Source organism: Mustela nivalis (assembly GCF_964662115.1).
Source record: "Mustela nivalis genome assembly, chromosome: 8".
Taxonomy (NCBI): Eukaryota; Metazoa; Chordata; class Mammalia; order Carnivora; family Mustelidae; genus Mustela; species Mustela nivalis.
Window position 1 is genome coordinate 19,630,953 of NC_139027.1, and position 14,886 is coordinate 19,645,838.

At 39.3% G+C, this 14,886-nt stretch overlaps 1 protein-coding gene across 1 annotated transcript in view; it reads right to left on the reverse strand.

The window, feature by feature from the left end:
* HADHA (hydroxyacyl-CoA dehydrogenase trifunctional multienzyme complex subunit alpha) overlaps window positions 1–14,886 on the reverse strand; it is a 47,764-nt gene that overhangs the window by 15,068 nt on the left and 17,810 nt on the right. Inside the window, exons 7-10 of the mRNA XM_082745073.1 lie at window positions 13,286–13,388; window positions 2,634–2,756; window positions 2,088–2,206; window positions 436–492 (exon numbers count right to left, since the gene is read on the reverse strand). Coding sequence (XP_082601199.1) covers window positions 436–492; window positions 2,088–2,206; window positions 2,634–2,756; window positions 13,286–13,388 — 402 coding nt within the window. The remainder of the gene's footprint in view (window positions 1–435; window positions 493–2,087; window positions 2,207–2,633; window positions 2,757–13,285; window positions 13,389–14,886) is intronic.

Below are 14,886 nucleotides of genomic sequence, written 5' to 3' on the forward strand. Positions count from 1 at the left end.
GCCCCTCTATGTCCTTTAAGTGGCTACACACCATTTCCTTCCATTCTCTGATTCAGCAAAGAGAGGCTGGCCTTCAATGTCTTAAAGCTAGGCCCTAACAAGTAAGAAACCCATTTTTCGATCAATATATTGATTTTATTACAACAAAATCAGCCCAGCCCAACTCCGGAACATAAACATCCCAGTGATTCATTTTGAAAGGATTAGAACTCTGGCCCTTCTCTTACTAGTTAAGCTCTCGTTACTGAGGGCAAGTTCAAGGTGTTAAGGTGTTCTTAACAACCACTCACTGAGATTAACCCTAAGAAATGATAATCACTGAAGAAAAACATTTCAGGTAGGCTTTGGGTACTTTTTCTTTTTTTAGCTTTACACAGGGTTTTAGATCTTGAGTTTCTTGAATCTATAGTAGCAAATGGGAAGGAAGAACTTTACCTGAGATTCAGAGAGATAGCCAGCTTCGTTCCCTTGCTCAATTCCAGTCTTTACTGCCTGTAAAACACATAAATCACTTGTTCATTATTGCAAGGGACTGGCCAGACAGATGTGGACTAACACTTAGTAAAACTGCTAGTTTGTGAATCTTTTTTTTTTTTAAAGACTATTTGACAGAGAGAGAGAGAGAGAGACATCGAGAGAAGGAATACAAGCAGAAGGAGAGGGAGAAGCCGGCTTCCCACCGAGCAGAGAGCCGGATGTGGGGCTCGATCGCAGCATGAGCTGAGTGAAAGGCAGACGTTTGACAACTGAGGCACCCAGGTGCCCCTAGTTCATCAGTCTTCAAAGATTAAGTCAAAAGTCTGGAATCGAAATAACAAAGGTGACAGGACTGAGTGGCTGCTTCCTTGAAGAGGCTCCTGCTTTCTGGCTTCTGGAACTGTGCTCAAAATGCCTGCCCTACCTGGTACTACTTTTTTTTTTTTTTTAAATTTATTTTTTATTTTCAGCATAACTGTATTCATTATTTTAGCACCACACCCAGTGCTCCATGCAATCAGTGCCCTCTATAATACCCACCACCTGGTACTCCGACCTCCCACCCCCCCGCACCTGGTACTACTTTGTCTTCATCTGTTCTCTACCACTTTCCAGGGCTCAGGTCAAATTCTATGAGGCTCTTCCTCATTTTTCTGCCTTACAGTGACTGTTGCCTCCTCTTGTACATTTAGCAATCTTCCTCTGACCCAATTACCTGGCAGTCTCATGCCGGCGTCTAGCAGCCCGTACACTGCGCTCACCTGGCTCACCGCGGATACACGGCCGATCTCCCCGGCCCACACTGGGAGATGGGCGAGGGAAGGGACGCATGCGTCCTATTTTATGCATTTTGCTGTCTTTTCCTTAAAATACATTTGCTGGCTGATTTATTCTCCATATTCGAAGTCTTAGATTATAAGCTCTCTTGATCTTAGACTTTCCAGACTGAAGACTTTCTAAGTTTTAAAGTCTACCTTTAGACGGAAGTTCTTAACCCTGTGTACTTGCCCTCCCTGACCTTTTTCAGAACTTCACTACACCTTTTTTTAGAACTCTGACAATGCGGAAGTCAAGGAGACATTTTCGGTACTGGCAATGGTTTCAAACTAATTCGTTTCAACTACCTCTTAACTAATGCCCAATATTTTACTGGTTTTGTTATACTGATGTAACTTTTTTCCTGGCTTGTAACTGGTACTTTTAAACTCATTATGCCCGGCACTCATTATTCCTAAAATATCATTTTATAAGCCATCATAGCTTGCTTTATTTTTAGTGAGTACTGTAACAGAATTAAAAACTTTAGTATAGGGGTGCCTGGGTGGCTCACGGGGTTAAGCCTCTGCCTTCAGCTCAGGTCATGATCTCAGGGTCCTGGAATTGAGCCCCGCATCGGGCTCTCTGCTCAGCAGGGAGCCTGCTTCCCCCGATCTCTGCCTACCTCTCTGCCTACCTGTGATCTCTGTCTTTCAAATAAATAAATAAAATCTTAAAAAAAAAACACCCCCAAAACTTCAGTACCAGCAGATCCAGTTCAGAACGGCAATAAAGAATACTGCTCTACACAAAGGGAGGAAACATGAGAAATGGAATATGGGGTGAAGACTCACATCGATTATTTTCAGAGGTGCAGGATAGAGGCCTTTAGTCTGTTTTCGTACTTTTTCTTCCACCTTTTTGTAAATCTGTTGCCTGACAAATGGAATACTCATGGCATATGACATCAATTCTGTAAAAGAAAACGCTTTTATGTACTTACTGGAAAAAGACTAGCTTCCTTTATTAGTTTGTTCTATAAACTCCATAAAAAGGCAGTAATTGTAGCTATCTGAAAGAACTTTACTTTGATATACGAAATCCAAATTGCAACCCAAGGCACTTCTATACACCTGGTTTAATTAGCTGATAAGTGCTAAGCATTATGCTATTCCACTTTCATATTAATGGTTCAAATTTTCCAAGATAAAATTAAAAATAAATGGCTGTAACCAACCAGTGTAAGGTTTAGGACTTGATCACCGAGCAGAGTTGTTGTACTCCTTCAGAATGACTCTATGCTTGGTGTAAATAATGCATTTACCTCTTCCCCAATTCTTATTTCACAGCAAATAAAATGAAACTCTCTGGAGAGAACCTCTGCCTTTGTAGACACTCACTGTCTATTAATCCCTTGTCTCTCTTTATAGAGATTTTCTTATCAGACAGTCCTTTGGCAAAAGTAACTGCAACTTCTTCTAAGTATTCAATTGTCCGCTCCTCTGCAGGTTTTAATCCTGGTCCTGTAAAAATGAACAGAAAAGATTGGAGTGTAAATCACTTTCAGCACAGCTTTCCATGTTGGACTAGAAACTGCTAAGTGGCAAGTCATCAACTGCGGACTCAAAGAAGGGAAGTAACACTGAGCAAAGGTGCAACAATGTGCTCTAGATAGAAAACAAGGTCTTTAGGTCCTAGCAGTCTGGCTTCTATTTCTGAGTAGGATGTAGAATATCTCATGAGGCCCGTATTCTTACTGCAAAACTGTGGACAAAAATGAACAACTTGTAAAATTACACATTTGTAGAGCTATGAGAGAGTGGTGAAAGCACCGAGGACCCTACGAACTAAAATTCCAGAGCAGGCAGAGCCTGTCTCAGGTGAGCTGACAATTGCTGGGTATTTTCTCTCCTGAGGATATGTGTTGCTTCTGGGCATGGGCTAAAGATTAGACTACTTGGCTTAAACAGAAGGATGCTCCTCAGGGCAAATGAAATGATCAGTTTTGGGAGGTCAAAGACAATAGATCAGAAGCTAGAAGAAACCAAATGCAAAGCTAGTCTTCCTCATGGAATAGTCATGAAATTCTATGGTGGTGTAGGGTCAAAAAGCTAGAGGGCAATCCCTCACACTGTCAGGAGAATTAGCACATAAAGTACTTCTACAGAGAAAGGAGCATGCCAAGAACATGCAACTCACCTTCTACTCTAATGAAAGCATCTGCTCTTATCTAACTTGCTTGAGGCAAGAAACTAAAGAGCTAGGCTCCAGAAGTCCAAAAGCTATTTTTACAGGGTCATGAAAACAGGCATCTAGGTGGCTCTCAATCAAAAGCCTGTAAGGAAGTGGCAGCTGGGGGTTGAAAAGGCAATTCTGTACAGTCTTGTGGTATGTAGGAAACAAAATAGTGGGAGGAGGCTGAAGCAAACAGGTAAACACTTTCTCCCTTAAGACATGTGCTCTCTTGTGAAAGTATGTGAAAGAGGATGAGAAAGAACTGAGCCCCAAACTGCCAAGTGGTGAGAGTGCACAGGGCCCACAGAAGTCACAATGAGCCTGTAGGGAGGCCAATGCCACTGGAATTTGTGAAGCAGAATCCTGGAGGGTACTTGCTCCGTGAAAGGAGAGCTCCAGAGATCTACAGAGGGCCCCTTGAAATTCTGGCTGAGTACTGTTCTGCACACGCACAAAATGAAACTACCTGAGGCTTCTTTTAATAAAAGCATGCTTCATAAAAGAAGCAAGGAAAATATGGCCTAAAGACAAGAGGCAAACTGACTGATAGAAACAGATGCAGAAATGAAGACAGAATTAGCAGATACAATGTTGGAAAGGCTATTATAAATTCATGTCATATGTTCAAGAAGGTAGAGGGAAACAAACATAATGAAGAGGAACTGAATACATAAAAGAGAATCAAATGTTACTTCTAGATATGAAAAAAAAAATTGACACCTGAAATGAAAAATACACAGGACTGGATCAATAGTAGATTATACAGCAAAGAACAAAAGATCAGGAAACTTATATTCGTGGCAATAGAAAATACAGACTGAAAAACTGCTTCACTGCTTCATTTTGGGACAATATCAAGTAATCTAACATATGTGAAGTTGGAGCCCCAGAAAAAGGGGTGGGGGAGATGGGAAAATATTGGAAGAAATGGCCAGAAAGTTTCTAATTTTTATAAAAACTGTCAGTCCACTGTCCAAGAAGCTCAATGAATCCCATGCCCAGTGAACATAAGAAAAAACAAGAGTAACCACACAAACCAAGGCATGTCATAAACAATGAGCAGCTGGGAAGGTAGGGGGTAAGGGGGAAGACACATTACATACAGAAGAACTAAAATAAAAATGAGAACAGACTATCTATCAGACATTATGTAAGCCACAACATGATGCAGACATCTATAAAGTACCAAAAGAAAATACGAGAAACCTGGAATTTGATAGCCATCAAGAGTATCTCTGGGGGTGCCTGGGTGGCTCAGTGGGTTAAAGTCTCTGCCTTTGGCTCAGGTCATGATCTCCGGGTCCTGGGATCCAGCCCCTTGTTGGGCTCTCTGCTCAGCAGGGAGCCTGTTTCCCTTCCTCTCTTTGCCTGCCTCTCTCCCTACTTGTGATCTCTGTCAAATAAATAAAATCTTAAAAAAAAAAAAAAAAAGAGTATCTCTGAAAAATAAAATGGAAATGAAGACTTTGTCAAACAAATCAAAAGGTCAGAGATTTAACTGCCAGCAGACCTATGCTACAGAATATGTCAGTGAAATTATTCAGGTTAGAGGAACATCAAACCAGATGGGAACTTGCAGCTACACAAAGAGAGAGTACCCTAAATGGCAAATATATGGGTACATTTAAAAGGCACCTTTTTCATTTTAATCTCTTTGAAAGATAACTGGATAACTGTTTAAAACAAAAATAGCAATATGCTGAGGAATGTTGAATATATTTAGAAATAAAATGTTGGGGCGCCTGGGTGGCTCAGTGGGTTAAAACCTCTGCCTTCGGCTCGGGTCATGATCCCAGGGTCCTGGGATCGAGCCCCGCATCGGGCTCTCTGCTCAGCAGGGAGCCTGCTTTCTCCTCTCTCTCTCTGCCTGCCTCTCCGCCTACTTGTGATCTCTGTCTGTCAAATAAATAAATAAAATCTTAAAAAAAAAATGTTTAACAATAACACAAAAAATGGGAAAAATGAAACTGATTCTTGAACAATGCAGGGGTTAGAGACATTGATTCCATTTGCAGCAGAAAATCTATGCGTAACTTTTGACTCCCCCAAAACTTAACTATTAATAGCATACTACTGCCCAGAAGCCTTACCAATAACACAGCTGATTAGCACATATTTTGTATATGTATTATGTACTGTATCCTTACAATAAAGTAAGCTAGGGGAAAAAATGTTATTAAGCAAATAAGGAGCAGCACCTGGGTGGCTCAGTAAGTTAAGCTTCTGTGTCTGGCTCAGGTCATGAGCCCCGAGTCCTGGGATCAAGCCCCAAGTTGGGCCCCTGCTTGGCCTGCCCTCTCCCTTTGCCCCTTCCCCTGCTTGTGCGCATTCTCTCTCTCTGTCTCTCTCAAATAAATTTAAAAATTTTTTATTTTTTATTATTTTTTAATTTTTTTTTTAAAGATTTTATTTATTTGAGAGAGAGAGTGTGTGAAAGAGGGAACGCAAGCAAGGGGAGTGTGAGAGGGAGAAGCAGGCTTCCTGCTGAGTAAGGAGCCTGATGTGGGGCTCAATCCCAAGCAAGACCCTAGGATCATGCCCTGAGCCGAAGACAGACGCTTAACTGATTGAGACACCCAGGCACCCCAAATAAAATCTTAAGAAAAATACATTTCTATTTACAGTACTGTATAAAAATATGTGTATAAGTGGACCTGCACAGTTTAAACCTATGTTGTGCAAAGGTCAACTGTATACTCTTTTAAGGTTCTTACCCTATATGTAAAATGATACATCATTTCCAGATAGATCATATATTAAAGATGTACAATTTAAACCTCAGAGTAACCATTAAAAGGGTAAAGCAAAGTAAAAGCCCAATAGTGAGGGTAAGAAATGACTAATCCAAAGGCAAGGAAAAAGAAAAAAGGAACAAAGAACAGGGAGGACAAACAGAAAATAAGCAGCATTAAATGATGCTGAAATGCTAGAACTGTGCTGGTAAGCAGTAGAGGAAGTTAATGAAAGGTTTAAGGAAATTTCAAAGTTAACATGGATTTATCATGTTGGACCTGCTCAGCCAATTTGGAAGGGCTTGAGGACATATCTTTCACCATGACTCTAAGCAATCAGTTTGGGAGAAGAGGCCTGGGACCCTTGAAGGGCTCTGTCATTGCTCTTCTCTATAGGTCAGAAACTACAGTGGGAACCACTACCATCAACTGGGATCCCTAAATACGATGGAGATAATGGGATCCTACGATGGCCAAGGTCAAAGAGCAACACTTCACCACCAAAGGCAAACTGAGTATGGTTATCATAATGGACAGTGGAACCAAAGAAGTAATCAGAATAGTCTGACTTACAGAGGCCTATAGCACTGGCTAGTTGACCAAAGTGTCATTAGAAAAGAAACAGATCGATAAGTCTACTATATTTTTACTTGACCCGTGTAAGTGAAAGAATTCTAGTTCTGGCAAATAGAATAATCTAAATCACCAGAGACAGTCACGGCACCTCAATCAATTCCTTGAAATGAGCCAGGTTACAGACTCAGAACCTCCTGCAATCAGGGGAGGCTGCATCTCCATAAGATTACACTGTTAATCTTTCTCCCAGCCTCCCCCAAAGGGATGCTATAAGGTCATTAACCTTGGGGAAAGGGAAATATAATAATCAGACTTTTGGGGGGATTACTGAACACTGGCTCTGAACTGACACTAATTTCAGGAGACCCAAAATATCTTTGTGGTCCACCAGAGTTGGGGGGCTTATGTGGTCAAGTAATTCATGGAGTTATAGTTCAGTACTATCTCAGAGTGGGCCTACTGGGTCCCTGAACCCACCCTGTGGTTATTTCTGGAATGTGTAATTGGAATACTCATACTCAGTAGCTAGCGATCTCCCTTTATTAGCTCCCTGACCTGTGGAGTGAGAGCTATTAAAATGGGAAGGGCCAAATGTAAGACATTAGAATGGCTTCTACTCAGAAGAACAGTGAACCAAGTAATACTGCATTCCCGGATGGACTGCAGAGATTATTGCCACCAGCAAGGATCTGAAAGACGGTGATTTCTACTCATTCAACTTGCCTGCTGTGGCTTGTGCATAAGAGATGGACCTTTGTAGAACAACAGTGGATTTAAACTTTTAAACTTAATCAGGTAGTAAGTGCAATTGCTGCTGGTGTTCCAGATGTGGTTTCCTTGCTTGAACAAATTAACACATCTTTTTCCTGCTATGCATATTCTGATCTAGAAAATGCTTTTTTCCTCGATATCTCTTGGTAAGGACTACCTGAAGCAGTTTGCTTTCACCTGGCAATGTCTGCAATATACCATTACTGTCTTAACCCTAGAGGTATACTAACTCTCCAGCCAAATGTCATAATTTAGTCCACAGGGACCTTGATTGTCTTTCCCTTCTACAAGATACCATGCTGGTTCATTACATTGATGATATTATGATGAAGTTGTTGCATCTGGCCCCTCCTGCCAAAGAAAAACAGGCACAAGCATAGTGGGCCTCTCTGGATGTTAGAACCAACATTTCATTTGGGTGTGCTACTCTAGCCCCTTTACTAAGTTGAAGGCTGCTAGTTTTAAGTGGGGCCCAGGAAGAAAAGCTACTTGGACCATATGATTCAGACCTGATGGTGCATGAAGTGTTAGTGGTAGACAGGGAGGCTGTTTGGCGTCCTTGAGAGGACCCTACAGGCAAATCATAGTGTAGACACTGAGGAATTTGGAGCAAAGCCCATGTAACTACTCTCCTACTGAGAAACAGCTTTTGGCCTGCTAGTGGGCCTCGGCAGGAACTCAAAATTTACCATAGGCTATCCGATTACCATGTGACCTAAGCTGCCCATCATGAAATGGAGGTTGTCTGGCCCACTAAACCATAAAGTTCCTGGTGTGCAACAGCACTCCACTCCATGATCAAAAGGAACTGGTGTATGTGAGCAAGGGCTTGAGCAGACCCTAAAGGTAAACGTTGTATGAGAAAGTGACCAGTTGTATGAGAAAGTGACCAAACTTTCTTTACTCCCCCTTCTCTGTCCCAATTTGCCCCTATGGACTCATGGGGAGTTCCTTACGACCAGATGACCTGGGAAGAGAAAACTTGGGCCTGGTCTGTAGATAGTTCGGTACGACATTCAGGCGACATCTGAAAGTACACTGCTGTAGCACAGCAATCCCTTTCCAGAACTATTCATCCTGATTACCAACTACACTGATTCTACACCGATTCCAGCTACAATCTCCTACTATACAACTGGAATAAGGAAGAGTAGGTCTTGAATACGACAGATCTCTTAGGGGGTCCTCTTAGTGCTACTGGGCCTGTAATTAGTTAATGGAAAATTACAACTCAATCCATGCAGGACTGCTAGTGGCCCAGACCTTCTAGGAATGAAGGTCACCTCACTAGGTAAAGAACTATGATCAGCTGAGGTACTTGCTAAGGGAATGGGAAGTAGAAATAGGTATGGCTGTAGCCACATGACTATTTGTAGAAACTGAGGAGCCCAGCTCTGGGCCAAAAACCTATGTGTGATTTTTCAGGCCTAACCACAGGCAATTAGAAAGGCTTTTACCCAGAAGGCCTCACAGGGAAAGCTGTCCTTCCCACAGCAGACTTGGTGCACAGCCAATGCACCGCAGACTTTAATAGGAGTTCCAGTCAATAACTCAGATATCCCTTGCTGGCTATGCTCTGATACACATTTGCATTCTTACTCCAAGTGCCTCAATCCCCTCTCTTTGGGACCTCCAACCAAAGTCTAATTCAGGTGCCTCTCAAGAGGCCTCCTTATTAGGGGAAGAAAGAGAAAACTTACAAAGACACCACTTCTACTCTGACTCAGTACTTTTCCACTCCTAGCTTTTCCCATTTTAAACAGTGAAATCAAAACCAAAAAGCACAAAAAATGAAAAGAATATGGCACTAAATAGGCACTAAAAGAATACTTGTTGGCTATATGAGAGCTGAAATAAGAAAGCAGAATGCTGCCTTGTTTGACCTCAGCTGGAACATTTTCACTGAGAGATATGAATTTTTCACCACTCTGTACAGGTCTATTAATGACTGCAAAACATCATACATATTATTTTTTGGGGTCACAACAAATTTTAGCAAGTAGGTGAATTCACAGATAAGGAGCTTACAAATAATAAGGATCAACCACACTCTGATCATAACAGCATTAAACTGGAAATCAGTAACAGAAAGATTCTGAAACATCTGCACATACTTGGACATTAAATAACACACTTATCCTAAATTACACATGGGTCAAAGAAGAAATAATGGGAAATCTGAAAATATTCTGACCTTCATGGAACTGAAAACATAGTGTTCTAACACGCAGATAAAGCAATGCTATAAGAGAAACTGACAGCTTTAAATGCTTATGTTAGGAAAAAAAAGGCTTAAAACAATGATCTTAGCTTCTACCTTGAGAAACTAGAAAAGAACAAACTAAACCCAAAAGCAAGCAGAAATAAAGAATAGGTAAAATCAATAAATAGCAAACACACAAACGACAGAGGAAAATCAATGAAACTGAAAGCTGGTATTTGATAAATTTCTAGCTAGACTCATCAGGGACAAAATAGACACAAATTATCAATATCAGGAATTAAAGAGTATAAATGATATATAACTTTGCAGAGTATAAAGACACTGAAAGAATAATAATGAAGTATTATGAACAACTTTTTTGCGATAAATTTAGCAAGTTAAATAAAATGGACAAAATCTTTGAGAAACAAACTATTATAAGCTTGCTCAAAAAAATGGAGAACCTAAATAGCCTTATTATCTATGAATGAAATTGAATTCATATATAAAAACTTGCCCAACAAAGAAAACTCCAAGTTCATATATGACTTCACTGGTGAATTCTATTAAGCATTTAAAGAAAAAATAATACCAATTTTATATAGAATCTTCCAGAAAGTAGGGAAAAAAATCCCCTTTCCAATTCATTTCATGAAGCCAGCATTATTCTGATAACAAACACCAAGCAAAGCTATCACAAGAAAATTATCCCTGAGACCATTACCTCTCATGACCATACATAAAAATCCTTTACAAAACTTTAGATGATCCAGTCAATTTAAACAAAGGATAATACATTATGACCAAGTCGAGTTTATTCCAGGAATGCAAGTCTGGTTCAATAAACAAAATTCAATGTAATTGATACTACTAATAGACTAAAAAAGACAAAAACCACATAATCACCTCATTAAATCCAGAAAGAACATTTGACAAAATTCAGTGTCTATTTTCAGCACACTATAGATAAAAAGAAATGTCTGCAGTCTGATAAAGGCGTATATAAAAATGCCACAGCTAACACCATACACCCTACAGCATCAGACTGAATGCTCTTCCCTTAAGATGGGCAACAAGTTAACACTATCTGCTTTCACCAACTCTATCCAATACTGTACTTAAGGATCTCAGCCACTGCAGTAGGTCGAGAAAAAAAAATGCCAACGAGACGGGAAAAGAAAAAGCCAAATGTCTTTATTTATAGACATTACTATTTAAATAAAAACTCCTTAGAAATCTATAGAAAAAACTACCAGAATAAATAAATTTAGCAATCACAGAATACAAGTTCCATGTACAAAAATCAATTGTGTATATGTACACACACATAGATAAAAGTGGTTAATAATGAGAAATTGAAGTTAAAAAAAGTATAATGTCCTAGAAGTATGAAGTACCAAAGTATAAATTTAACAAATTTTGTGCAAGGAAAGTATAAAACACCGCAGAAATTAAAGATGACCTAAATAAACAGTTATACCCTATTCATGATGAAAAGACTCAGTATGTTAAAGATGTCAATTCTCCCCAACAGTGCAATTCCAATCAAAATCCTAGCATGTTATTTTTGCAGTTATAGATGAGATGATTATAAAATTTATATGTAAATGCAAAGAAGCCAGTATAGGCAAAATAAATTTTGAAAGAGAACCAAAATAAAAGGGGTCATACTGCCCGATTTCAAGATTTACTAAAACACAATAATCAAGAGAGTATAATATTGACTTAAGATATGTAGATAACTGGAGATAGGAAATCCAGAAATAGACTCAAACATATAGAGTCAATTGGTTTGTGACCAAGGCGTCAAGGTAGTTCAATGGGGAAAGGAGTCTTTTCAACAAATTGTGCCAATACATTGGATATTCATTTGCAAAAAAGCCCCCAAAACAAAACAAAACAAAAAAAACCCCAAAACTCTATCTACCTCACACCACATACAAGAGTTAACTTGAAATGGATCACAGATAAAAATGGAAGCGCAAAACCACCAAACTTCCAGAAATAAATATAGGAGAAAATCTCTGCAGTCTTGTAAAGAAAAGATTCCCCCCCCCCCCTTTTAAAATGATTGTATTTATTTATTTGTCAGACAGAGCGGCAGGAAGGAGGAGAAGCAGACTCCCCGCTGAGCAAGGCCCAACGCGGGACAGAACCCAGACATGGCCTGAGCCGAAGGCAGAATGCAGGCGACCTAGGAAAAGATTTCTTAGATACAACAATAGCATGACCCATAAAAGATCTTAATATAATGGACTTCATCAAAATTAAGAATTTCTTCATTTAGATAATGAAAAGACAAGCCACAGACAAGAAGAAAATATTTGCAAATCACAAATCTCACAAAGGACTTGTATTCTGATATAAAGAACTCTGAGAACTCAGTAGTAAGAAAAACTCAAACAAAATGGGCCAAACAGCTGAAAAGACACTTTACCAGAAGATATACAGAAGGAAAATCGACATATGAAAAAAACTTTATATCTCATATCATTAGGGAAATACAAATTAAAACCACAATAAGATACTACTACACTTCTGGTAGAAGGTCTAAAATTAAAAAAGACTGACCATGTAAAGCAGTTGAAGAGCTCTCGACTAGATTAAGCTCTCATACACTGCTGGTAGGAAGGCACAACGGTACAGGCACTTTGAGAAAACTTCACAGTTTCTTAAAAGCTACATACAATTCTATCATATGAGCCAGCCAATCTACTCTCTGGTTATTTAAGAGAAATGAAATCTATGTCCACATAAAGACTTGTGGATGAATGTTCATAGCAGCTTTATTCTGAACAGCCCCAAACTGGAAACAACTCAAACTTCTATCATTTGGTGAATGGAAAAACAAATTATGGTGTATCGGTATGATGGAATAACACTCAGCATTAAGAAGGAACAAACTGTTGAAATATGCAATAACATGAATGAATCTCAAAAGCATTAGCTAAAATGAAAGAAAACACAAAAAGCTATAAACTAAAAATGTTCTATTATAAGATTGTGGTGGTGCTTACATAGCCATACATATTTGTCAAAACTGAGATTGGACATTAAAAATTGGTAAATTTGTTAGTATATAACGAACATCTCAATAATGCTGATTTTTAAGAAATGCAAGAGGATAATGAACATACAATCTGGAATAGAGGTTTCCTTGGGTGAGGGGAGGCAAGGAAGTTGTATGGAGGGAAGCAGCCCATCAGTAGATGTCATTCTCAGGCTGTTTCATACATGTTTATTGTATTATTAAAACAGACACAAAAAATTGAAGGAGGGTTATCATGAATAACGATACAGGTAATTTAAGAACCAAAAATAAGGATTTGATTCAATTCTGTACTCTTGATGTCCAATTTATAAAATAAAAGTTCGGGTGATTAATGTTAGAGAGGATTTAGTATTAGCTATATTCAGAAAACTTCACTCTTCAGAATGACTCATTTCTTTAGAGTTTGATTTCACTCTAACCAATATTTGCTTTAGAAAAAAAATAACTTCATAAGGCCCAGTTCTGAGGCATGCTACCACTTACCCAGGGGATCCACCAATTGGTCAACCAGTCCCATTTTCTTTGCTCTGTCTGCACGAATGTTTCTACCCGTCAACATCATGTCAAAGGCAGCAGGCACACCCACCTACCAAGCAAGGAAGCATCAGAATACAGGGGAAAATACCAGAATGACAATTACAAATCATTCAACAGAGCAAAATAAATAAATAAGCAAAGTCAAACCAGATTTTTATGCTGTTTATCAATCCGTTAAATTTTACACACAAAATACACATTTAGGTAACTTTTGGGATTAGACACTTCCCGTTGAAGCAAAAATGTCTGTATCTCTTCTTTTAATTCAATATGTAAGATTTCTGTCTTATGGAACTGATACGGTAGAGAAATAATTGTTTCCTAAAGCTGTGCATTTATATATTATGTCATTTATATAATACTTAAAATCCCTTTGGTGGAGCTAGTGGAGATTGAGAAACCTGATGATTTTGACAATGTCATTATTTATTTATGTATTTTTAATTTTTAAAAAAGATTTTATTTATTTACTTGACAGAGAGAGAGAGATCACAAGTAGGCAGAGAGGGAGGCAGAGAGAGAGGGAGAAGCAGGCTCCCCACTGAGCAGAGAGCCCAATGCGGGGCTTGATCCTAGGACCCTGGGATCATGACTTGAGCCGAAGGCAGAGGCTTAACCCATTGAGCCACACAGGCACCCCATGTATTTTTAAAATTTTTTAAAAAAAGATTTATTTATTTGAGAGAGAGAGGAAGAGCCTAGGGTTCGGGGGTGGGGAATAGGGTTTGATCCCAGGATCCTGAGACCATGACCTGAGCTGAAATCAAGAGCCGGATGCTTAACTGACTGAGCCACCCAGGTGCCCAACAATATTTTTAATAAGAATTTTAGACTTAAAAATAGAACTCAGCTAGAACTTCTTATGTACGTACCTGAAGAATGGTTTCTAACAGCATTCAAATACCAATTATTGCAAGACAATGAAAGAAACCCAGGAATATCTTCTATACCATATAGGCTTATTTATGCTTTCAATAAATCCTCTTGACAATTTCTATGAAGGAATGCACACTGTTTATTATCAGAAAACTAATACTACAAATCTTCCTATTTTTCTATGCCCAGCTCATATCAACTTCCTTCCAAAGAGTATTTCGGCTGAGCCCTATTTTCATTGAGGAACTAACAGTGCCTGAAGCTGTAGGGTTCAGTGGGTATTAACATTGCCCTGGGGGCGCCTGGGTGGCTCAGTGGGTTAAAGCCTCTGCCTTTGGCTCAGGTCATAATGTCAGGGTCCTGGGATCGAGCCCCGCATCGGGCTCTCTGCTCAGCGGGTAGCCTGCTTCCTCCTCTCTCTCTGCCTACTTGTGATCTCTGTTTGTCAAATGAGTAAATAAAATCTTAAAAAAAAAAATAACAACAAAAAAACATTGCTCTGTAGCCTCTAAGTCTGTCTTTCTCCTCTCCTTATGAATTCAAAAGCCTGATTGGTTTCTTTTGGTTCTATAGAATACAGCAGTTGAGATGATCCAAATCAAGAGAAAGATGTGGCTCACAATTATCATGAAATATGACCCATGGATTTGAAAAACTCGTAAGATGGTAAT